Below are 25,761 nucleotides of genomic sequence, written 5' to 3'. Positions count from 1 at the left end.
TTAAAATCTCACTTTGTGGGGCACAAACCCCTCTGAGAGTGCAGGGGGTGTGAGGAAAATAAAATAAAACTCAGAAAATCCCCCTCGAGGTCTGGCTGTGGCTGGAACAGGCAAATTTCCTCCCAGCACAAGCTGGGAGTGATCTCCACCCTGACTGGTTTTGCTGGGCTCAGATTCTCTGCTTGGGGCAATTATTCCCAATAATTCCCATTTTATTCCATTGCAAAAATGAATTTTGCTGGTTGTGCTTGGGGTTTTTCCAGGATTCCTGGCGGGCAGGAGTTGGTGACAGTGACAGGAACCTCCTGGTGCTGCAGGGATGGGGTTGGTTTGCTTTTGTTTGGTTTTCTTGTTTGTTTTTTTTTTCTGGCCAGAGAAGGGAAAACATTGCTGTGCTTTTGTTTTGGTGTGGCTGAGGTTACAAAAGCCTGGTTTGGGTGTCAGTGATGGTCCCTGATGTTCCCTGTGCCCCTTTTTTTCAGGGGATGTGATCCCAAATCCCTGCTTTCCCTAAAAGGATACATTTTTTAAAATCTAAAAAATTACCTATTTTGTATCAAAAAGGGTCCCTGTTTTCAGGGATGTGATCCCAAATCCTTGCTTTCCCGAAAAGGATACTTTTATTTTTTTTTAATATAAAAGAATACCCATTTTTATAAAAAAGGTTCCCTTTTTTCCAGGGAGATGTGATCCCAATTCCCTGCTTTCCCTAAAATCATTATGTGTTTTTAAAACCTAAAAGAATACCCATTTTATATCAAAAAGGATCCCATTTTTCAGGGGGATGTGATCCCAAATCCCTGCTTTCTCTAAAAGGATTATTATTATTATTATTTTTTAAATCTAAAAGAATACCCATTTTGTATCAAAAAGAATCCCTTTGTTCAGGGGGATGTGATCCCAAATCCTTGCTTTGCCTAAAAGGATACTAATAAAAAAAAAAAAATAGAATAGCCATTTTATATCAAAAACAATCCAGTTTTTGAGGGGGGTGTGATCCCAAATCCTTGCTTTCCCTAAAAAGATAACTTTTTTTAAAATCTAAAAGAATACCCATTTATATCAAAAAGGATCCCTTTTTCAGGGAGATGTGATCCCAAATCCCTGCTTTCCCTAAAAGGATACATTTTTTAAAAAACTAAAACAATACCCATTTAATACCAAAAGCAATCCCTTTTTGGAGCGGGATGTGATCCCAAACCCTTGCTTTCCCTAAAAGGATTATTATTATGTTTTTTTAAATCTAAAAGAATGCCTATTTTATATCAAAAAGGATCCCCTTTTCCCCATATAAAGGATCCCTTTTTCCCATATAAATGACATTTTTTTCCCATATAAAGGATCCCTTTTTTTCCTATGTAAAGAACATATTTTTTCCCATATACAGGACATATTTTTTCCCACATGAAGGACACCTTTTTCCCACACAAAGGACACCTCTTTTCCTACATAAATTATATTTTTCCCCCTCATTTTCTTCTCCACCAGGCTCAGGCCAGCCCCAGACTCCACTCCAGCAGCACTGGGAGCTCCCACATCCCAAAATTGTTTTTCCTCCAAGTTCTTCCTGTCCAAGCCTCTCCCTTTCTGCACTAATCAACCCCCGTGGTTATTCCAGCAGACACTAATTACTGCCACCGACTAATTAATGCCATTGCCTTTCCTGCTCTCCCCGCAGTGATGGGAAGGCACTGACACCAATTAAAGGCTCCTGCAGGCTCGGGGCTGGCATGACTCAGAGCAGCCTGGGCTGGCATCGTCCTGAGCTCTCCTCAAGGGCACCAGGACTGGCACAGATTGTCCCCAACCCCAGGGAGGGCACCAGGATTGGCACAAAGTGTCCCCAACCCCAGGGAGGGCACCAGGATTGGCACAAAGTGTCCCCAACCCCAGGGAGGGCACCAGGACGGGCACAGATTGTCCCCAACCCCAGGGAGGGCACCAGGACGGGCACAGATTGTCCCCAACCCCAGGGAGGGCACCAGGATTGGCACAAAGTGTCCCCAACCCCAGGGAGGGCACCAGGACTGGCACAGATTGTCCCCAACCCCAGGGAGGGCACCAGGATTGGCACAAAGTGTCCCCAGCCCAATAAAGGGCACCAAATCCAGCTGAGCTTCCCAAATCCAGCTGGGATTCCTGAAAGTCACCAAGATTGTCACAAATTGTCCCAAATTGTCCCCAACCCCAGGGAGGGCACCTGAGCTTCCCCAAATCCAGCTGGGATTCCTGGAGGTCACCAAGATTGGCACAAATTGTCCCCAACCCCAGGGAGGGCACCAAATCCAGCTGAGCTTCCGCAGTTTTGGGGGGTGTGAAAAATGTGTTTTTTATTATTGGCTTTTTGCAAATATTCAGATGATTATTATATGTGTTATGTTAGAAAGTTATGCTGTGTGAGGTTTTATTCTAATTTCAGAAAGGGAAATCTCCTTTTTCCCTTTCCTGGCTCTCATCTCCACGCTTTGCTGGAAATTTCCTCTATCTCTCCTGTCTCTCAGCATCCAGGATTTGCTGGAAATCTCCTTTTCCCCCCTGCCTCTCCCAGTCTGAGGGATTGGGTCCCAGCCCCTCAGGCTGGGTCGGTGGAGGTGAGAGCTCCCAGCTGAACTAATGCAGATCTGTCATTGGTATTAATGGCCCTGCTCAGACTCGTTATGCAAATGAGGGGAGAGGAGCTGATTGGGTTATTCATCTTTAACCTTTGTTTGGGTCCCTGTGACCCCTCTAGGGAGCTCCTGTTGCTGCTGTGCCTCGGGGTGATGGTTTGTGCTGCTGGCCTGGGCACCAGGGCTGCACCCTCACTGCTCCTGGGGGGCGCCTGGGGGATCCCACATGGATATCCACACCTGGGGGATCCCACATGGATATCCACACCTGGGGGATCCCACATGGATATCCACACCTGGGGGATCCCACATGGATATCCACACCTGGGGGTGCTCCTGAGGTGATCCCACCTGGACTTTCCTCCCTGGGGGTGCTCCTGGGGGTGATTCCAGGTGATCCCACCTGGCTATGACTCCCTGTGGATGATCCTGGGGGGGATTCCAGGTGGACATCCCTACCTGGGGGTGTTCCTGGGGTGATCCCAGGTGATCCCACCTGGACATTCCTCCTTGGGGGTGATTCCAGGTGGACATCACTCCCTGGGGGTGATTTCAGGTGATCCCACCTGGATATGACTCCCTGTGGATGATCCTGGGGGTGATTCCAGGTGGACATCCCTCCCTGGGGGTGATTTCAGGTGATCCCACCTGCACATCCCTCTCTGGCAGTGCTCCTGGGGTGATCCCACCTGCACATCCCTCCCTGCTGGTGCTCCTGGGGTGATCCCAGGTGATCCCACCTGCACATCCCTCCATAGGCGTGATCCTGGCAGTGATTCCAACTGGACATTCCTCCCTGTGGATGCTCCTGGGGGTGATCCCACCTGGATATCACTCCCTGGGGGTGATCCCAGGGGATCCCACCCGCACATCCCTCCCTGTGGATGCTCCCGGGGGTGATTCCAGGTGGACATCCCTCCCTGGGGGTGTTTTCAGCCTGGCTGTGGGGTGTGCTTTGAGGTTTTAGGGTGTGCTTTGAGGCTTTGGAGTGTGCTTTGAGGTTTTGGGCTGACTTTGGGGTGGTTTTGTGGTGTGTGGAGGGACTGGGATGGGATTCCCCAGGAGCTGTGGCTGCCCCACCCCTGGAACTGTCCCAGGCCGGGTTGGACGGGGCCCGGAGCACCCTGAGCAGTGAAACGTGTCCCTGCCGTGGCAGGGGGTGGCACTGGGTGGACTTTCAGGTCCCTCTCCAGCCTGGAGCAGTGGTGGGAGCTGCTGTGGCCCATGCCCATCAGTCCCAGCCCATCCCGAAGCCCTGGGCACGGGGCTGGGGCAGCTCTGGGCTGTGCTGACCTGTCTGTGTTGCCTTGCAGGGGTTCCCTGGCGCTCCCCACGCCGCCCTGGCCCTGAGCTGCGAGCACAGAGCCCCGAAGGAGAAGCAGGAGCAGAGCCCTGGCTGGGATCTCGGGAGCAGCAGCAGCAGCGAGCTGGCCATCAGGATAGGTAGAGCTGGGCTGCAGCCAGGCAAGCATCCTGTCATATCCCAGCCCCGAGGGCACAGAGCCCCTGCTGCCCTTTCCTTTCCTTTCCTTTCCTTTCCTTTCCTTTCCTTTCCTTTCCTTTCCTTTCCTTTCCTTTCCTTTCCTTTCCTTTCCTTTCCTTTCCTTTCCTTTCCTTTCCTTTCCTTTCCTTTCCTTTCCTTTCCTTTCCTTTCCTTTCCTTTCCTTTCCTTTCCTTTCCTTTCCTTTCCTTTCCTTTCCTTTCCTTTCCTTCTTCCTTTCCTTCTTCCTTTCCTTCTTCCTTTCCTTCTTCCTTTCCTTCTTCCTTTCCTTCTTCCTTTCCTTCTTCCTTTCCTTCTTCCTTTCCTTCTTCCTTTCTCCTTCTTCCTTTCTCCTTCTTCCTTTCTCCTTCTTCCTTTCTCCTTCTTCTTTCTTTTCCTCCCCTTTCTCATTTCCTTTCTCCTTTTCCTTTTCTTTCCTTTCCCTTTCCTTTCTCCTTTCCTCTCCTTCCCCTCTTGCACTGTCTGCCCCATGAATTATTTATTTCCCAGGATCTCTCTGTGCTGTGCTGCAGGAGTGAAACCCTGGGGTTGTTTCCATTTCTGTCACTCCTGGGGTTGTTTCCATTTCTGTCCCTGTGGCCCCCCCCCAGCCCCAGCTGTCCCCCCTCATTCCAGAGAGTGGAACACGCAGCTCTTTGCTCCTTAATCAGATTTAAGGAAGGAATGAAATGAATTTGGGTGCCTCTTTGGGCTTCCCCAGGGGTGGGTGCTGGGGACAGCTCCCCTGAGACAGCACAAGTGGCTCTTCCTCCCCTCAACAGCTCTCCAGGAGACACAAATGCAATTGAGCCAATTAATTTTATTTCTCCTTAATTATTTGCTCAAGATTGTGCTTTAAAGCATCACGGGTGCAACTGGGAGCAGATTGATTTGCAGAAATTGTTTTTTTTTTTTTCCTTTTGCAAGGAGTTGCTCTGCTCCCCTCTTAAATCAGCCTCCTTTATTTACCCACATTGCTTAATTACACATTTTCTAAAAATGCTGCAAATGCTCGGGGTTTCAGCAGCAGCCTGGCTTTTTCCAGAGGGATGGGAGGGTTTTTCCTGCTCCATGCAGGGATGGGAGGATTTTTCCTGAGCTTTGCATCCTCTGAGTCCTTGGGAGGCAGCTGCAGGGGGTTTGGTGTTTTTGGCAGGTGGAAACTTCCCATCTCAGGCACAATTTAATTTTATTTGGAAGGCAAAGCAGAAGTGCTCAGCCCTGCAGCTCTCAGAAGCTCGAGGTTTTTATGTTTTCATCTCCTTTTAGTTATTGCAGACAATAACAGTGCAAATGGTTTTGGGAATAGAAAATTTCCATTAGGCTTTGTTGCTTTTTTTCCCCCTCTCTCGGGAGAAATGGTGTTAAGGACAATACATTAATTCTTTTATTGTCTTTTCCTTTTTTTCCCCTTTCTTTCTGGTGAAATAAACTGGGTATTTTCACAAAACACCCCCAGCTTTCCAGGAAAGCTGCTTTCCCCAGGGCTGGCTATTGCAGGCCTGGCTCTGGGGAGGCTCTGGGAACATAATGGGTGTTTTCAAAGTCTAATGGGTACTAAGTGGAATATTTCAGGCTTAATCACTGTTGAATCATTGACCCTTCCTTCATATTTACATCTTTTTAAATCGCTAAAGCTGTGAAAACAAAGGAAAATCCCCAAAGCAGCAGCTGCCTTGTGCTGCCTGGGGAGGGATGGGGTGGAGAGCAGGGATGGGAAATGGGAAATGTGGGAGCTGGGATGGGAAATGTGAGAGTTAAGAAGGGAAATGTGGGAGCTGGGATGAAAATTTGAGAGCTGGAATGGGAAATGTGGGAGCTGGGATGGAAATGAGGGAGTCAGGATGGGAAATGTGGGAGCTGGGATGGGAAATGTGAGAGTTAAGAAGGGAAATGTGGGAGCTGGGATTGAAATTTGAGAGCTGGAATGGGAGATGTGGAGCTGGGATGGAAATGTGAGAGTTAAGAAGGGAAATGTGGGAGCTGGGATGGAAATGAGGGAGTCAGGATGGGAAATGTGAGAGTTAAGAAGGGAAATGTGGGAGCTGGGATGGGAAATGTGAGAGGTAAGAAGGGAAATGTGGGAGTTGAGATTGGAAATGTGGGAGCCAGGAAGGGAAATAGGGGAGCTGGGATGGGAAATGTGGCAGCTGGGATGGAAATCTGGGAGCCAGGGTGGAAATGTGATAACTGAAAGGGAAATGTGGGAGCTAGATGGGTTACAGGGCTGCCAACTTTCCTGATGGATCTCTGGTATCTCAGGTAAATTTTTAGTTTTCCTGTAAGGTTCAGCTCCTAAATCCATTTGGATTCATAAATTTATGGATGGAATCATAAATTTAATTGAAAGTGAAGTAAAATTTCAGCCCTTCATCCCAAATCCTTTGGCTTTCCATCACCTGTGTTTGCTGGGCTCTGCTCCAGCCCCTCTCCAGCCTGTCCTGAATAGAAAAAAGATTTTTTTGAGAGTTACTAAAAGCTGCCCGTGCCATGAGGCTGCCTGGATTAAGGTGTGTGCATCCCCGGGAAATGCAGAATGAGTGGATTTGCCCTGAATTGCACTGAAAACTCTGTCTAGACCGGTTGATGAGTGGGATAATCACCAGGCTTTAATTACTGCAAGGGAGAGAGAATCCAGCCTTGTCTCTGAGAGCTCTGGGTAGGCAAAGGCTGTGCTGGGATGGAGCTCTGGGGTTGCTCCCAGGTGGGGATGGAACCCTCTGGTGTGCTGGTGTTCACAGGGGTCCCGGGACGAGGGAAGAGATGAGAATCTTGACTCCATGTTTCAGAAGGCTGATTTATTATTTTATGATATATATTATATGAAACGAATAGAGTATATACTAAGTCTATACTAAAAAAATAGAAGAAAGGATTTTATCAGAAGGAGGAAAGGAAAGGAAAGGAAAGGAAAGGAAAGGAAAGGAAAGGAAAGGAAAGGAAAGGAAAGGAAAGGAAAGGAAAGGAAAGGAAAGGAAAGAATCTTGTGCCTCTCAGAGTCCAAGCCAGCTGACTGTGATTAATTAAAAACAACCAACATGGACCAATCCCAGATGCACCTGTTGCATCCCACAGCAGCAGATAATCATTGTTTTTCTATTCCTCTGAGGCTTCCCAGCGTCTCAGGAGAAAAATCCTGAGATTTTTCATAAAATGTGGCAAAAGGATTTTTCGTAAAATGTGTCTGTGACACTCTGGGGTGCCAGGAGTGCCCTGGCTGCTCCTGGACCCCCTGGGCATCCCATGCTGCTGCCCTTCCCAGGTGCTGGATGCAGAGGAAATGCCAGGGCAGGGTCAGGCAGGGCTGCAGGCCCGGCCTGACCCCGCTGCTGTGTTCTGGGGCAGTTCCCAGAAAGGATTTCCAGGCAGCAGAGCCCCAGGAAACCCGAGCTGTGCCTCAGGGCAGCTGCCTATGGAACAGCTCCTGCTGCTGATTCACGGCCCAGCCCCGGGGCTGAGGGGGAGATGCTGCTCCCAACCCTGCTCTGCTCCCCTGCAGCTGGCAGGGCACAGCAGGGTGGGTAAAACCCCAAATCCCCCCTTGGTGCCCAGGCAGGAGCAGCCTCAGGGCCCAGGGAGGGGAGGGAAGGGCAGCAGGGATTGCTCAGCTCCAAAGGAATGGATGAGGAACAGCAGGAGAAGCATCAACTGTGCTGGTCAGCACCAGCCCAGGGCCAGGGATGGGAGTTTGGATCCTGGAGAGGGATTATACAGGAGCCTGGAGGGGCAGGACAGGGAGGAACAGCTCCAGACTGATGGGGAGTGGGATGGCATTGATGTGCAGGAGAAATCCTTCCTTGGGAGGGTGAAATCCTTCCCTGTGAGGGCAAAATCTGTCTCTGTGAGGGCAAAATCCATCCCTGGAAGGGCAAAATTCTTCCCTGGAAAGGCAAAATCCATCCCTTGAAGGGTGAAATCCATCACTGGGAGGGCAAAATCCTTCTCTGGGAAGGTGAAATCCATTCCTGGAAGGGCAAAATCCATCCCTGACAGGGTGAAATCCTTCCCTGGGAGGACAAAATCCTTCCCTCTGAAGGCAAAATCCACCCATGGGAGGCCAAAATCTGTCCCTGGAAGGCTGAAATCCTTTCCTGAGAGAGCAAAATCCATCCCTGGGAGGACAAAATCCATCCCTGGGAAGGCAAAATCCTTCCTTGGGAGGATGAAATCCTTCTCTGTGAGGGCAAAATCTGTTGCTGTGGGGACAAAATTTGTCCCTTGGAAGGTGAAAACCCTTCCCTGAGAGGGCAAAATCCTTCTCTTGGAAGGTAAAATCCATCCCTAGGAGGGCAAAATCTGTCCCTGTGAGGGCAAAATCCTTCACTTGGAGCACAAAATCCATCCATGGGAGGACAAAATCCATCAGTGGGAAGGCAAAATCCATCCCTGTGAGGACGAAATCCATCCATGGGAGGACAAAATCCATTCCTGTGAGGGCAAACCCCAACCCTAGAAGGGTGAAATCCTTCCCTTGGAAGGCAAAATCCATCCCTGTGAGTCTGGGGAGGGGCTGGGATGGAATTCCCAGCTTGCAGCACCCTGGGCTGGTGTGAGGTGTTGATGCCCTGGATCATTTCTAATTTCCCTGGTGCCCGTGGTGCCTCTGGCTGCAGCAGTGTGTGAAATCACTGCTGGCACAGCCAGGCCCTGCTGGAATGACTCACTTGGTGTTTGCTGGGCAGTGATTTAGGAGCTGCTGCCCTGGCATCCCTGCCTGGCTGCTCAGGAGCGGCTCCAGATGGATTTCAGTGCTGCAGAAACCTCCCTGTGCTGGCAGCAGCCTCTGTGAGAAATGAAATTTGGTTAAACTCGTTACTCAAACGAGCTGGGAGCTCTGGGGGACCTGCACACAAACCTCATCACGTAGAAATTATGTTTTTTTTTTTCTCTTTAAATTGGAGCTGCTGCATCACATCTGAGGCCCAGGTGGGGATTTGGGCCCCTTGCAGCAGCATCACCCCTTCCTAAGCTCATTCTTTGCTATTTTTTCCTTATTTTTCCCCTCCAAAGGAAGTTTCATGCACCAGGGCTCATTCTTTGCTGTTTTTTTCCTTTTTTTTCCCCTCCAAAGGAGGTTTCCATGCACCAGGGCTGCCCCAGGGGCTGCACAGGAGGGGAGGCAGAAGCTGCTCATGCAAAATCTGCTTTTCTCAGTGAGCTGGGGAGATAGAGAGGAGACCAAAAACCCTTGGGAACCAGCACAGAGAGAGGGCAGGAGCTGAATTTTGGGCTTGGCACAGATGCTGGAGGCAGCACATCAGTGGGGCTTCTCCTTAGAGCCAAAAAAATTCCATTCTTCCCTGTTTCTTTTAAAAAAGAAGGGAAACCCTGAGGGAAACCCTGCCCAGCTCTCTCAGCCTGTGGATTTTCTCCTCCTTCCCTGAGCAGAAGCAGAGGCTGTGAGGGAGAAATGATGGATCCAAACCCTGGGGATTGATTGGGGTCATTCAGCCAGAGCCTCATGAGTGCATCCAAAAGGTTCATTAAGCCCTTGTAGCTTATATAACATGAAACTCCTGCTTAAAAAGGAGTTAAAAATGAGTTAAAAAGGGGCTGTTGCCCAGTTTTTAACCATCCCAGCCCCTTCCTGAAGTGTTTCAAATGTTTATTGAGCATCCCTGGCAGCCTGGGCTCCTGCTTCGCTTTTATAGCCTGGGCTTTTTCCATCTGCAGGATCTTGGGATCCTTTTCCCCCCTGCAGGATCTGGGATCCTTTTTCCATCTGTAGGAATTGGGATCATTTTTCCATTTGCAGGAGCAGAGATCCCTTTTGCATCTGCAGGATCTGGGATCCTTTTCTCTCTCCTACAAGATCTGGGATCCCTTTCCCTCCTGCAGGATCTGGGATCCCTTTCCCTCCTGCAGGATCTGGGACCCTTTTCCCTCCTGCAGGATCTGGGATCCTTTTCCCCCCTGCAGAAGTTTGGGATCCTTTTCCCTCCTGCATGATTTTGGAATCCTTTTCCCCCCTGCAGGATCTGGAATCCTTTTCCCCCCTGCAGGATCTGGGATCCCTTTCCCTCCTGCAGGATCTGGGATCCTTTCCCTCCTGCAGGATCTGGGATCCTTTCCCCCCCTGCAGAAGTTTGGGATCCCTTTCCCCCCTGCAGGATCTGGGATCCCTTTCCCTCCTGCAGGATCTGGGATCCCTTTCCCTCCTGCAGGATCTGTGATCCTTTTCCATCTGCAGGATCTGGGATCCTTTTCCCCCCTGCAGGATCTGAGATATTTTTTCCATCTGCAGGATCTGGGATCCCTTTCCCCCACTGCAGGATCTGGGATCCTTTCCCCCCCTGCAGAAGTTTGGGATCCTTTCCCCCCCTGCAGGATCTGGGATCCTTTTCCCCCTGCAGGAGCAGCTTTCCCCTCCCTGAGTGGCCGCTCTGCTGACATCTGTGCTGTGCTTTCCATTCCCACCCTTTATTCTCCTGGCAGCTCTGGGTGTCCTGAGCCCGTTGTGCACGGCCAGGCGTCCCCTGTGTGCCCCAGCCCGTGGGATATGGCACAGGATGCTGGAATACGCCTCTGCCCTAAAGCCAATGGTTCAGTTCCTCCCCCTCCACAGGAAGCTCTCCCAGATACAGATATTGATTGCTGAGCTAAAAGCCGTGTTTGGATCATGATCACCCTTTAAATCGCTGGGGCTGGGGGTTTGCGCCATAATTGCTGTTTAATTCAGTGGGGCTGGTGGGGTTGGAGTCTAATTGTTCTTTAATTCAGTGGGGCTCATGGATTTGTGCTAAACTGCTCTTTAAATCAGTGGGGCTGGAGGGTTCACTTTAATTATGCTTTAATTTAATGGGGTTGGGGGGTTTTATTTTGATTTTTTTTTAATTTAGATTTTTGTTTTGATTTTTCCATTATTGTTATTTTTCCTGTTATTTTTTTCCTGTTATTTTTTTTCCTGTTATTTTTTCCTGTTATTTTTTTCCTGTTATTTTTTTCTCTTATTTTTTTCCTCTTATTTTTTTCCTCTTATTTTTTTCCTCTTATTTTTTTCCTCTTATTTTTTTCCTCTTATTTTTTTCCTCTTATTTTTTTCCTCTTATTTTTTTCCTCTTATTTTTTTCCTCTTATTTTTCCTTTTAATTTTCCTATTATTTTTCCTATTATTTTCCTTTTAATTTTCCTGTTACTTTTCCTATAATTTTTCCTGTTATTTTTCATTTTATTTTTTCTTTTACTTTTCCTTTCATTTTTTTTATTTCCCCTGTTATTTTCCCTGTTATATTTATTTTACTCGTTTTTTACTTTTTGCTTTTATTTTTATTTTTACTTTTGATTTATTTCGATTTCGATTTTCCACGCCCTGCTGCTTTTTCTCATCTCTAACTGTTTGCCAGCTCCAAGCCAAGCCCCTTATCTCTGAACCCGCGTTATCTGCAGGGCCCAGAGCCGAGCAGACCCTGCCCATCTGGGGCTGCTGCAGCAGCTCCGGGCTCACCCCAGCCCCAATTCCACCCTCCTGGGTGATGCTCAGCGATAAAACCCCAACCCCAGAGGGGCAGCAGAGCTGGGATTTCTCCCCTTCAAAGGCTGCCGTGGATGTGTGGCAGCAGATGGTGTGAGCTGCCTGAAAGTCGGCCTGAATTGCCAATTAAGTGTAATTAAAACGGGGCTTATTTATTTGTTTGGCTGCCAAGGGGGCGGCGTTACTTCCCTTTGAACCAGGGGCTGGGCTCTGGTGCTACCCTGCTCCCAGGGGCTGGGAATTCAGATTTACCCTGGAAATGTTGTGGGGCTTTTCTCAGAAAGAATGGAGAGGATTACAGGGCATGCTGGGATTTTAAATCCATCCTGGAAATGGTTCTGGGGCTTTTCCCCAGCCAGGGATTTCAAATTTATCCTGGTTCTGGGGCATTTTCCAGTTAGAATGACAGGAGGTGCTGGGATTTCAAATATATCCTGGAAATGTTGTGGGGCTTTTTCCAGCCAGGATGGAAGGGATTACAGGAGGTGCTGGGATTTTAAATCCATCCTGGAAATGGTTTGGGGCTTTTCCCAGCCAGGGATTTCAAATTTATCCTGGTTCTGGGTTTCTTTCCAGCAGAATAGAAAGGATTACAGGAGGTGCTGGGGTTTTAAATCCATCCTGGAAATGGTTTGGGGTTTTTCCCAGCCAGAATGGAGGAGATTACAGGAGGTGCTGGGATTTCAAATCCATCCTGGAAATGGTTGTGGGGCTTTTCCCAGCCAGAATCCCTCTCTGGGGTGGGAAGGGGGGCAGTCCCATCCCAGGAAGAGGCAATTTGGAGGATTATTTTAGTTTTATTTGAAATGGGGCTGGAAAAGGGAAAAGTCCCCTGCCCACAGCTGTGGGTTGGAACTGGATGAACTTAAAGATCTCCTCCAGCCCATGCCATGATTCCATCCCTTCCCAGGTGGATCTCAGCACTTCCCTGGGCACTGAGGCGGCTCAGGGCTGTTGGCTGTGCCCTGGGTGCCCAACCCCTGCAGGATCTCCATCCTTTCCTGCTCCCTGTCAGTGTTTCCCTGCAGTGGGGCTGTCGCATGCCCTGAGCAGGGAGCAGAGGAGCAGCAGGAGCAGCCTGGGGTGCAGAGTGGGAGATTTTTTCCACGGAAAGGCACTTTTGGAGGGATCCTTTATGGGAACACACAGGGAAATGGAACGAGGAGGATTCTGTTCCGTGTGTGCTCCCAGCAGCTGAGTCATGCCTGCATTCCCACCTCAGGCTCAGGAACATCCGTTGGGATTCTGAGGAGGGGAAAAAACCCAATTCCTTCTGCCACAGACCCCAGGCATGGCTCAGATCCATGCTTTATATGGAATGGATTCTGGAATGGGTGCTGGGATGGTGGCAGGAACATTTGGGAATGGCAGGAGAAGGCTCAGGGGCAGCAGCACCCACCCCATCCCCAGCTCCAGCCTTATCTTCCCAGCCTGGTGCTGTGTGGTTCCTCCAGGGGCCTCGTGCTCTGGTTATTCCTGGAGAACAGGAATAAAATCCAATGTTTGTCCCTCCACAGGGAGCTGCCATTGATTTTGTGAGTCCAAGGGCTGAGAACAAAGGAGCACTGTATTTATTTTCCTCAGAAATCGATTCCTTGTTTTATTTCCCCAGCTCTGAGAGGGGCCCCTTGTCCCAGCTGCGTGCCAGCCCCAGAGTGGGAAGTTGGGATGAGGGTGGCAAATCCAGCTGTGCCTCTCCAGATGTGGATTTATCCTAGAGATAAATGGGAGCTGCTGAGCAGCAAATGCAGCCTGAGACTGGAGGAATTCCTTCTAGGAATCGTGTGCAGGGAGAAGGAGCTTTAAACTGCCAGGGGGCAGGGTTGGGTGGGATATTGGGAAGGGAGGATGGAAAAGAATTCCCAGAGATTAAATCCATGAATGGGGAGAAATGCTGGGCAGGGGGCACAGCTGGAGGGGGGGCTGCAGGTGTTCCTGGGGGTGCTGAGATGGTGGCAGGAACATTTAGGAGTGTCAGGAATGTTTGGGAATGGCAGGAGAAGGCTCTGGGGCTGCTCAAGGGGAGCAGCACCTGCCCCATCCCCAGCTCCATCCTTATCACCCCAGCCTGGTGCTGTGTGGTTCCTTCAGGGGAACCACCTTTTATTTTTATTTTACTTTTTTTTTTTTACTTTTATTTTTATAATAAGTAACAACACCACCAGGGAAGGGCATGGGGAAGGTGAGATAAGGTGGCAATAAATGGATTAAATCCATCAATGGGGAGAAATGGTGGGCAGGGGGCACAGCTGGGGGGATGCAGGCATTCCTGGGGGTGCTGGGATGGTGGCAGGAACGTTTGGGAATGGCAGGAACATTTGGGAGTGGCAGGAACATTTAGGAATGGCAGGAACATTTAGGAATGGCAGGAACATTTGGGAGTGGCAGGAACATTTAGGAATGGCAGGAACATTTAGGAATGGCAGGAACATTTGGGAGTGGCAGGAACATTTAGGAATGGCAGGAACATTTAGGAATGGCAGGAGCATTTGGGAGTGGCAGGAGCATTTGGGAGTGGCAGGAACGTTTGGGAATGGCAGGAGAAGGCTCTGGGGCTGCTCAGGGGGAGCAGCACCCATCCCATCCCATCCCCATCCTTATCACCCCAGCCTGGTGCTGCGTGGTTCCTTAGCAGCCCCTGATAAATCCCACTCTCCTTTTCAAGTGCTTTGGAGTGGTTTTTCCTGCCTTCCCTCAGAGCCTCTCCGTGTCTGATCCCTCTCCCATCAGAGGCTGCTCCCTGCCAAGGCTGGGAGATGTGAGCCGAGGAAATGAGCTGATTAAATTAACTGGGATGTGTAAAATTTCTGCCTCAGATGATTCAGCCGAGCCCTTCATCTGCTGGGAGCTCTTTGAGGAGCTCTGGGAGGGGAGCAGGAGCTCGTTTGCTCGCAGGACCTGGTGCATGTAATGACACCGAGCGTGCTGCTGCTGCTCCTGGCCCTGAATTAATCCTCAAACAGGGAGCTGGCAGGTCAGGGAGGCTCTGGGAATTAGCTCTGTGTGCTGCCAGCAGCACCTCGGCTGGGCCACGTGTTGGCACCACGTGCTGTGTCACCCCTGGTGTTATTTGGAATTTTTTATTTTGATTTTCCTTTATTTTTATTTTCCCTGTTATTTTTTTCCCTGTTATTTTTTCCCTGTTATTTTTTTTCCCTGGGTGATGTTTGGGGTGGGATTTGGGGGTCAAGCTCTGAGTGATGTTTTGAGGAGCAATTTGGGTGTTGAGCTCTGGTTGATGTTTGAGAAGGGGTTTGGGGGTTGAGCTCTGGGTGATTTTTTTTTGTGCTGGGATTTGGAAATTGTCCTCCAAGTGACATTCAGGAGGAATTTGGGCGTTGGGCTCTGGGTGATGTTTGAGGAGGAATTTGGGGGTTGAGCTCTCAGTGATGTTTGAGGTGGGATTTGGGGATCAAACTCTGAGTGATGTTTTGAGGAGGAATTTGGGTGTTGAACTCTGGCTGAGGTTTGAGGAGGAATTTGGGGGTCAAGCTCTGGGTGATGTTTGGAGTGGGATTTAGGGGTCAAACTCTCAGTGATTTTTCTGTGGTGGGATTTGGGTGTTGTCCTCCAAGTGACATTTAGGAGGAATTTGAGTCTTGTGCTTTGGGTGATGTTTGGGCTGGCATTTGGGGGTCAAACTCTTATATTTGAGGTGAGATTTGGGTGTTGAGCTCTCAGTGATTTTTTTGTGGTGGGATTTGCTCCAGGTGCTATTCATGAGGAATTTGTGTGTTGAGCTCCCTGTGTTTGGTGACTGGGACCCCAGTTTGGGGCAGGAGGGAGCTTTTGGGGCCAGTGTTGGTTCTCCAGCACCCTGCAGGCTCCAGCCAGACCCCAGAATAATCCATGGGAACAAGGGCAGTCAGTTCTGCTGAAGGGTACATCCTTTTCTGGGAGCTCCTGTGCTGCCCCAAACAAACCCTGACTCTTTGTTTATATTCCTCTAAAAGCCTCAGCACAGGCAGGCACCTCTTTGATCTGCCAAAAATGTTGGAAAGTGATTTTTTTCCGTGTTGGGTCTGCAGTCACACCCTGCACAGGGGGGTCCTGGTGTCCCATTCCCACTGAATGCCAGGGCTCTGGAGCATGGGAAGCCTGTGCTCTTCTGCTCAAGCACCCTGAGCCTTCCTAGCAGTAAATAAAAGCTATTTTTAAAAAGAAATCCTTATTTTGACCATAGTTGGGCAGCTCCACGGAGCCTCTTTTGCAGCATTTTTGTTGTCTGAGTGCAACCTTCCCAAGGATTTGGTTTGGGGGCTCATTCCCAGCTTTTCCCTGGTTTGTAGCTTTGGTGGGATCCCACCTGCCGGAGGTGTGGAGTTCCCAGGATTTCACCTGCTTGGAAGAGCCTGTGGGACGCAGCTCTCCCTGTACCTACAAGACATGCTGTGCTTAATTACTGGCACTAATTAAAACCTCTTCTGGAGGTGGCAGATAAGAGCAGCAGCAGCGCAGTTTCCTGTGTGGCAGCAGATGCTCCCTAACACCCATCTGCTCCTCGCCTTCCCAGCCCCTTCTGTGCTCCCTGGAATTCCTCCTGCAGTGGGGAAAGGACGGGGAAAACAAGGATGGGGAGCTTTGGAGGAGGAGATGGCAGCAGGGAAAGGATTTGGCTGCCCAGGGGCACTTGGAGAGCAGTGGCACTGATGGGTTCAGCCCCAGGAGATGCCAGAATTCCTTGGGAAAAAGGCTTTAAAAATAGAGAAAGTTAAGGGAAGATATGGCTGGAATCCTTGGAAAAAAAGGATTTAAAGCAGGGAAAGTTAAGGGAAGACAAGGATGGAGTCCTTGGAAAAAAAACCCTTAAAAACCAGGGGAAGGAATGATGGAGTCTTTGGGAAAAGCCTTTAAAAACCAGGAAAAGCTGAGGGATAACAGGGCTGGAATCTTTGGAAAAAACCTTTAAAACAAGAAAAGCTGAGGGAAGGCAGGAGTGGAATCTTTGGAAAAAGCCTTTACAAAACAGGAAAGGCAGAGGGAAGACAAGGGTGGAATCATTGGAAAAAGCCTTTACAAAACAGGAAAGGCAGAGGGAAGACAAGGGTGGAATCACTGGAAAAAAAACTTTAAAACAGGGAAAGCTGAGGGGAAGCAGGGGTGTAATTCTTGAATAAAAGCCTTTAAAAACCAGGAAAAACTAAGGGGAGATATGGCTGGAATCCTTGAAAAAAAGGACTCTGAACTCCAGGGCTTAGGAGAGGTTAAAGCCAGGCCTAAATGTGAGGAGAAGGGCTCTGGGGCTTAGGAGAGGTTAAAGCCAGGCCTAAATGTGAGGAGAAGGGCTCTGGGGCCTAGGAGAGGTTAAAGCCAGGCCTAAATGTGAGGAGAAGGACTCTGGAGCAGGTGTGGAGAACCAGAGAGCTCCATGGATGTGGGTTTGGGAGCTGAGGCAGTGCAGGAGCTCAGAGTCAACAGAGCCTCGGTGTGTTTGTGCACCAAAGCTGAGCTCAGGGCTAATGCAAACAGTTTTCATTAAGGAATAATCAAAAATAAAAAGCCATTTCACATGCTGATAAGGAGGCAGTTGATTTTTTTTCACTTCAGCAGCAGTTTAAGCCACGCTCAAAGCCATTTATCTTTTCTCCAGCGCTGGCTGCAGAGGATATGAAAAATGCAGCAGGCTGCTCATATGTAATTAAACTTTTGGCAGAATCTTTGCCCCGCAGCTTTACTGAGAAATTCAATAATGACAAATCGAGTGGAATATCTAAAGGACTTTTTGTGAACAAGATTTAAAATAATGTCTGTGGCACGGGGAGTTGTTTGCCACCTAATTGTCTTGGCACGGCTGCGGGAGCAGCCTGTCTGTGGTGTCAGCTCTTCCTCACAGCCCGGCCCTTGTTCTGCTCTTATCTCCCCTCCAATTTGCCATTGAGGCTTTGCTGACTGCCAGCCAAGCCCGTGCTTATCCCTAATGAGTGTTTTGTTCCCCCAGCCCCGTTTCCAGCTGGGAATGCTCCTGCCTGTCCCGAGCTGGCAGCGGTGCCGTGGCTGCTCTGTAATTATCCTTTCCTTTTTATCCTCTGTGCCAGCAGCACTTGGAGCCCATCCCTTGAGCCGGCTCTGTGTGTCACTGAAAACGATGCCGGGATTGTCTCCCTGCTTTTGGTGTTGCTGCCTTTATCCCTGGCTAATCCAGGGATCATTTACAGGAGAGGAGATTTTGTGTTCAAACTGGCCCACCAAGCCCTCCTCAGCACTTCCCCTGGAAAAGCTGCACCAATTCTTTTCCATTCCCACAGGTTTTCCCTGTTTTCCTCACCCCTGTGGCATCTCCCCCATCCTTTGTTGCTACTGGCATGGTGGGGTTCAGATCTCCTCGGAAAAGGCAATTCTTTATTATTATTTATTATTATATTATTATTATTTATTATTATTAGTAGTAATATTATTATTCCCCCTAATAGGACCATGCAGACGAATTAAAAATAATATATAAAATAATCATTAATGAGGTATCTGATAGAACTGAGGAGGTGGCAGTGAAGTGACAGAGCTGGGCTGGGCTTTTGTTTTTTTTGGTTGGTTTAAAGCTGAAAGAGAGGAGGTTTAGGTGGGATATTGGGAAGGAATTCCTGCCTGGCAGGATGGGGAGGATGGAGAAGAATTCCCAGAGAAGCTGTGGCTGCCCCTGCATCCCTGGAATTGTCCAAGGCCAGGCTGGAGCAGCCTGGGACAGTGGGAGGTGTCCCTGTGGCACTGGATGGGCTTTGAGGTCCCTTCCCACCCAAATAATTCCATAATTATGGGCACTGCTCCCCTGGGCACTTCCATCTCTGCTTAAACCTATGGGCTCTAATGTTTTTATTAATTTATTTTAAAATTAATTTAATTAATGTGCAAGGAGAGTTTTTGAGCTGAAGGCACCTTTGGAATGAAAGGAGCAGCAGGTGACTTTGTGTGGTGGGAATGGCCGGAGGAGAGAATGAGAGGAATTGTGGAGAGCCAGAACTGAGCTGCTCATCCTGTCCCCATGGCAGGGGTGACACTGGGTGGGCTTTGAGGTCCCTTCCCCCAAACCATTCCAGAATTCCATGAAAATTTGGTGTTTTATGGAACACTTGGAGCTTTCTGGGGTTTTGTCACTTGCAGGGAACTCCTTGCCTGCCCCGAATCCCTTTATCCCCTCCCTGGAATCCCTTTGGTGCCTGAGGGGGATTCCTGCTCTTTCAATGCCCAATTTCATTTACCAGCAAACCTAAAGTTTATTTGTAAAATCAAGTATAATTTTCCATTTATCAATCCGTGGAATCCTTCCCATTGTTCCTTTTATCTCCCAGTGCTGGTTTTATCAATGTTTGTAAAGACAAATCTGCCATTCCTCTGGCTGCAGCCCCATTCCAGGCTGCAGCCCCACAGGGCTGTGGTGACCCCATAACCATTTTCTGGGGGTCAGCCTGGACAGGGATGAGCTGTTTGTGGGGTTTGTGGGGACAGGGGATGTGTGCTGTGAAAAACGCCAATCGCTTGTTTTTCAAATTTTAAAAGTTTTATAGTAATAAAATGGTTATAAAAATAGCAATACAATTAGAGTAATAATAATGTGGACAAATTGAATTAGGACAATATGAGACAATAAAGACAAAGAGTTATGGACAGTCCAGATACCTTTTTCTGGGCAAAGTAAGTCCGAAAAAGGTTAACAGAGGATTAACCCTTAAAAGCAACAGCCTGTTGCATATTCATACAGCTCATACATGACGCACAAATTCCATTCAAACACAGGATTCTGTCTGGGCAGTGTCAGCTTCTTCCTCATAATCCTAAATCATAATTCTAAATCTTCAGGGCTGAGGACACAGGAAGAAGTTAATTTCTTCTGATAAGAGAGCAATAAATTCTCTTTCTCTGAGAGATTCAGGTGTCTTGGGGCTGCTATCTCAGTCCTTTCTTTAAAAAAAGTATCCTACATAGCATCGTTTCTATTTTAACATTTTTTATAACCTAAAACTATATTTACCACAGGACTTGAGAGAATTAATGCAGCATCACTTTCTAACACAACACGTATAACATTCACTTGAATATTTGCAAAAAGCCAATCACAAAAGAGGCATTTTTCACACGTGCCAAGCAATTCCATGCCCCCGGCGCCGTGCCAGGAGCAGGGATTGCATCCCGAGGTGGCACCGCCTTGGCTGCCCCTGTGCCAGGGCTGCCAGCATTCCCACAGAGCCTTGGCCAGCCTGGCATCTGTTTGTCCTTGTCGTGCTTCAAGCTCAATATTTATCCTTGTCCCCACGGGCTGAGGCTCTGCCACCGAACGTCACAGCCCGGGGGTGGCCTTTGGGGACAGCGTGGCCGTGACAAGGACAATATTTGCCTGGGCAGCAGCATCTTGCTGTGTTTGCAGAGGGGTGGTGGCAGTGGCTCTGTGCTGGGGCCAGCCAGGGGTGTGCTGCTGTCACCTGTGACACCAGGGAATGCACCTGCTGCTGCCCGGGGGGAGGTGTGGCTCTCACCTGCTTTGTGGCACCAAAACCCCCCCCCCAATTCCCCAAAATTCCCCCAAAAATCCCCCCAAAAATCCCTCCCAAATCCCCCCAAAATCCTTTAAAAATTCAAAAAACATTCCCCCCAAAATCCCCCAAAATTTCCCAAAAAATCCCCCCAAATTCCCCCAAAAATTTCCCCCCAAAATTCCCCCCCAAAATTCCCTAAAAATTCCCCAAAAATCCCCCCCCCAAATTTCCCCCAAATGCCCCCAAAATCCCCCAGAATTCCCCCCAAAATCCAGGGGCTGTGGCCCCAGCTGTGCCAGGGGAGGCTCAGGCTGGAATTTCCTCCTGGGAAAGGTGGGCAGGTGATGGAAGGGGCTGCTCACGGAGGTGTCACCACCCCTGGGGGTGGCCAAGGAACCTCCCAGAGCTCTGGGGACGAGGTGGGGACCGGTCAGGGGTTGGACTCGATGGTCCTGGAGGGCTTTTCCAAGGAGGGTGGTTCTGTGAGAACACCTCCAGTTCTTGTTTTGTGAGAACACCTCAAGGTCTGGCTTTGTGAGAGCGCCTTTAGTTCTTGCTTTGTGAGAACATCTTCACCTCTTGCTGTGTGAGAGCACCTTCAGTTCTTGTTTTGTGAAACACCTCCAGTTCTTGCTTTGTGAGAACACCTTCAGCTCTTGATTTATGAAAACACCTTTCGTTCCTGCTTTGTGAGAGCACCTCCAGTTCTTGCTTTATAAGAACACCTTCAGTTTTTGCTTTGTGAAAACACCTTCAGTTCTTGCTCTGTGAGAACACCTTCAGCTCTTGATTTATGAAAACACTTCCAGTTCTTGATTTATGAGAACATCTTCAGTTCTTGCTAGATAAGAACATCTCCAGTTCTTGTTTTGTGAGAGCACCTTCAGTTCTTGCTTTATGAACACACCTTCAGTTCTTCAGTTCTTTATGAGAACACCTTCAGCTCTTTCTTTTTAGAGCACCTTCAGTTGTTGCTGTGTGAGAACACCTCCAGTTCTTGATTTATGAAAACACCCTCAGTTCTTGTTTTATGAGAACACCTCCAGTTCTTGATTTATGAAAACACCCTCAGTTCTTGTTTTATGAGAACACCTCCAGTTCTTGCTTCTGTTCTTGCTGTGCTCCCTGTATTGCTGTTTTGGGCAGCCTGCAGCTGCCTGGTTTTGTGTCACAGCTCAGTGTTGGTGACACCTCTGCCTTCCCAAGGTGACATCCCTGCATTTGCAGCATCCCCGTGGTGCTCAGGTCCTTGATTGGCTCTGGGGTCACACACTGGGATGGGTGATGTGCCAGGGCAGCTCTGGCATCCCACCAGAATAATTTCAGACACCTCCCAGACAAAAAACCTTGGAGCAGGAGGGAGAATTTGATAATTCCAGAGGGGAAGAATGGAGAATTGCAGTGTCTGAGTGTCAGATCCTGGATTGGGAGCTGTGGCTGGGGGAGCTGAGCCCATTTCTTGCCCTGGGTGTGGGGAACCCCCTGCTCTGATTGGTTTTATTCCTTTTCTTTCCTTTTTCCTTCTGGAAGGGAAGCAAGAGCTGCCCAGCTGTGCCCACCTTGGCTGACCCTGATGTTCTCTATCCCCACCTTGGCTGACCCTGAAATTTCCTGTCCCTTCCTTGGCTGACCTTGATATTTTCTGTCCCCTCCCTGGCTGACCCTGGTGTTTTTTGTCCCCACCTTGGCTGACCCTGATATTTTCTATGCCTACCTTGGCTGACCTCAGTGTTTCCTGTCCCCACCTTGGCTGACCCTGATATTTTCTGTCCCCACCTTGGCTGACCCCGGTGTCTTTTGCCTCCTCCCTGGCTAACCCCAGTGTTTTCTATGCCCACCTTGGCTGACCCCGATGTTCTCTATCCCCTCCCTGGCTGACCCTGATATTTTCTGTCCCCTCCCTGGCTGACCCTGCTGTTCTCTGTCCCCAGACAAGGCTGAGAACGGGGAGCCCTACCAGAGGAGGAGAGGAGCGGGGTCCCCCCTGCCCGAGAGCCCCCCGGCATTCCCAGCAGCCCAGGACGGAGCCCCCCTGGCCAGGAGCAGCAGCTGGAGGAGGATTTTGCTGATGATCCTGGCCATCACCATCCACAACATCCCGGGTGAGCCCATCCCTGCTCACATCCCGCTCCTCCCTGGCACCCCTGGCAGATGGCACGGGCTGAGTGGGCGCCTTTGGCCGGGATTTCTGTGCCACATTTGGTGGGGCTGAGCCACGTGAGGCCTTGGCAGCAGCAGAACTCGTGGGGAGGGGGCTTGGGGGGGCCTGGAGCAGCTGCAGCCTGCCTGGTGCCAGCCCAGCGTGGGTGGGAGCTGGAGCTCCCTGCGAGGGTGGGGAGGGTGGCAAACCCTGCTCCCTTTAGCTTCTCTGTGATCAGAATCTGCAGAGATCGGGAGGGGTGACAAACCCTGCTCCCTTTTAGCCTCTCAATTTCTGCAGGAGAGTCTGCAGAGATTCTTTATTTCCCCAGAAAAGGGTGAATTGGGAAGGTGACAAACCCTGCTCCCTTTTAGCCTCTCTGTGATCAGAATCTGCAGGAGAATCTGCAGAGATTTCTTTATTTCCTGAGGTAAGGGTGGATTGGGAAGGTGACAAACCCTGCAAACCCTGCTCCCTTTTAGCCTCTGTCTGTGTGATCAGTCTCTGCAGTTGGGGTTTATTTCCCCAGGCAAAAGTGGATTGGGAGAGGTGACAAACCCTGCTCCCTTTTAGCCTCTCTTAGTTTCTGCAGGAGAATCTGCTTTTGGGGTTTATTTCCTGAGGCAAGGGTGGATTGGGAAAAATGACAAACCCTGCTCCTCTCTCTCTGTGATCAGTCTCTGCAGGAGAATCTGCTTTTGGGGTTTATTTCCCAATTTTGGGAAGAAACCATGAAGATTTTGGGAAGAGCTATGTTTCATTGGGTACTGGCAGCGTGGAGCTGCTGGGCTCGGGGCTCCATTATACCCTCACACATCCCACATTTGAGTGCCTTTATCCATCCTCCATCCCTCAGGGGTGTCCTGTGAGCAATCCCAGCTCCTGGCAGTGACAGAATCCAAGGGAACGCACTGGGATCTCCTGGCTGTTCCCTCCTCCAGCCCTTCCTGCTGCTCCTGGGTGGGAATTGCCTCTTCCAGGGCCTGCAGCTGCCTGGGGCTGCCTGATCCTGATAAGGAGCTGGGAGTTAATGATTTGCTGCTCTCCTTGCATCACCAGCACGAGCTGTTCCTGGGCATCAACCCGCTCCAGTTTGTCAGCAGCAGCAAAACATTTCTGCCTCCTCCTCCTCCTCATGCTCCTCGTGCCTCTTTTTTTTTGTTAATTAATTCCAGGGGGATAATTGGGGTGCTGTAGTTCAGCTCTCCAGGTGGTGCTGGGAGAGGAAGGGGCCTGGCAAGGAAAGGTGAGGAAGGAGCTTTAAATGAGCCACACACCAAAAAAACTCCAAACAAACAAACAAACAAAAAACCAACCAACCTTTTGTTTGAATTGTTTTGGGGACTTGGAGCCCTAAAGGGGATGGGTTCCCTTTTATTGGAATTGTTTTAGGGACTTGGAGCCCCAAGATGAATGAGCTCCCCTTTATTGCCAGCAGGGAATCGTTTTAGGGACTTGGAGATTTCCGTAAGGGGGATGAACTCCCTTTTATTGGAATTATTTTGGGGACTTGGAGCCCGAAAGGTGATGAGCTCCCCTTTTATTGGAACTGTTTTATACAATTGGAATTGTTTTATACAATTGGAATTGTTTTATTGGAATAGTTCTATAAAATCAGGTGGAGTTTTTAAAAAACGAGGTGGAATTCTATAAAATTGGGTGGAATTCTTTCAAATCAGGCAGAGTTCTTTAAATTCAGGTGGAATTCTTTAAAATTATGTAGTGTTCTTTAAATTCCATGGGAATGGAATTAATGGAACTTGGAGATTCCCTAAGGGGGATGAGCTCCCCTTTTATTGGAATTATTTTAGGGACTTGCAGCCCTAAAGGGGATGAGCTCCCCTCTATTGGAATTGTTTTATGGGCCTGGAGATTCCCTGAGGGGGATGAGCTCCCCTTTTTTTGGAATTGTTCTGGGGATTTGGAGATTCCCTAAAATGAATGAGGCTCCCCTTTATTGCCAGGGAATTGTTTTAGGGACTTGGAGTCCCAAGATGGATGAGCTCCCCTTTTATTGGAATTTTTCTATACAATTTGAACTGTTCTATTGGAATTGTTCTATAAAATCAGGTGGATTTCTTTAAAAACCAGGTGGAATTCTTTCAATTCAGGTGGAATTCTTTCAATTCAGGTGGAATTCTTTAAAATTAGGTGGGGTTCTTTCAATTCAGGTGGAATTCTTTAAAATTAGGTGGGGTTCTTTAAATCCCACTGGAATGGAATTAATGGAACTTGGAGATTCCCTAAGGGGGATGAGCTCCCCTTTTGCTGGAATTGTTTTAGGGACCTGCAGCCCTAAAGGGGATGAGCTCCCCTTTTATTGGAATTATTTTGGGGACTTGCAGCCTGGTTTTGGGCCTCTGTTTTCAGGCTGGGAGCAGCTTCTGGAGGAGGGGAGGGGATGGAACCCCCAGCCCCTGGGTGTTTGTGGGGAAAGGTTGGATCATTTGCTCCAGAGCTGGGAATGCCAATGGAAAGGATAAATTGATAATGACAGGAGGTGCCAAACTGCAGACTCTCGCTGCTAATTAATATTCATAGATGCCAGCTTTAGCAGAACATTAATTATGTATTTAATCAAGCCCTGTTTATTCTGGTTTTGCTTTGTACCTTGGGTGGCTGTTAAGCCGAAGACTTCAGATTAATTAAAATGTTACTGCTGTACCACAAATAACAATTAGTGAGGTGTGAGCTGAGCAGCTCTGCCTTTGTGTGGGGAGGGGAGGGAACACCCAGGACCCCCCAGGACCCCCCAGGACCCTCCCTGCCACCAGGGCTGGATCCTGGGGTGCTCCTGGGGGGCTCTGCCCTGCTCCCAGCTCTGCTGCCTGGTTTCAGGCTGCTGCAGGAGCCCCCCTGATCCTGGGCTGGATTTGGGGCTGGGGGTGAAGGGAAGGGGCTGTGGAGCAGATTCTGGGCTGCATTTGGGGTTGGGGATGGAATGAGGGGATTCTGGAGCAGATTTGGGGCTGTGGAGCAGATTTGGGCTGGATTTGGGGTTAGGGATGGAATGAGGGGGTTCAGGAACAGCTCCTGGGCTGGATTTGGGGTTGGGGATGAAATGAGAAGGTTCTGGAGCAGATTTGGGCTGGATTTGGGGCTGGGGGTGAAATGAGGGGGTTCTGGAGCAGCTCCTGGGCTGAATTTGGGGCTGTGGAGCAGATTTGGGCTGGATTTGGGGTTTAGGGATGAATTGAGGGGTTCTGGAGCAGATTTGGGCTGGATTTGGGGCTGGGTATGAATTGAGGGGGTTCTGGAGCAGCTTTGGGCTGCAGGGAGGAGCTGTGGAGCAGATTTGGGCTGGATTTGGGGTTTAGGGATGAAATGAGGGGTTCTGGAGCAGATCTGTGCTGCAGGGAGGGGCTGTAGAGCAGACTTGGGCTGGATTTGGGTTTGGGTATGAAATGAGGGGGTTCTGGGGCTGCAGGGGGATCCGAGCAGGCCCAGGCTCCGTGCTGTGCTGGCAGATTGCAGTTCCTGCAGGAAAGGGAGGTGATTTCCAGGCTGCTGCTTTGTCATTAGCAGAAATTGATTGGATTCCCCCTCATGGGGACGGGGCTGGGGCTCCCCAGGGAAGGGCAACGAGTGCCAGATTG

General features: G+C 49.4%; 1 protein-coding gene across 1 annotated transcript in view; it reads left to right on the top strand.

The window, feature by feature from the left end:
• SLC39A11 (solute carrier family 39 member 11) overlaps positions 1–25,761 on the top strand; it is a 47,305-nt gene that overhangs the window by 16,339 nt on the left and 5,205 nt on the right. The window contains exons 5-6 of the mRNA XM_059485983.1: positions 3,923–4,073; positions 21,957–22,127. Coding sequence (XP_059341966.1) covers positions 3,923–4,073; positions 21,957–22,127 — 322 coding nt within the window. The remainder of the gene's footprint in view (positions 1–3,922; positions 4,074–21,956; positions 22,128–25,761) is intronic.

The sequence above is a fragment of the Ammospiza nelsoni genome, chromosome 19 (assembly GCF_027579445.1).
Source record: "Ammospiza nelsoni isolate bAmmNel1 chromosome 19, bAmmNel1.pri, whole genome shotgun sequence".
Classification (NCBI taxonomy): Eukaryota; Metazoa; Chordata; class Aves; order Passeriformes; family Passerellidae; genus Ammospiza; species Ammospiza nelsoni.
This window is presented reverse-complemented; position numbering and strand designations above follow the sequence as displayed.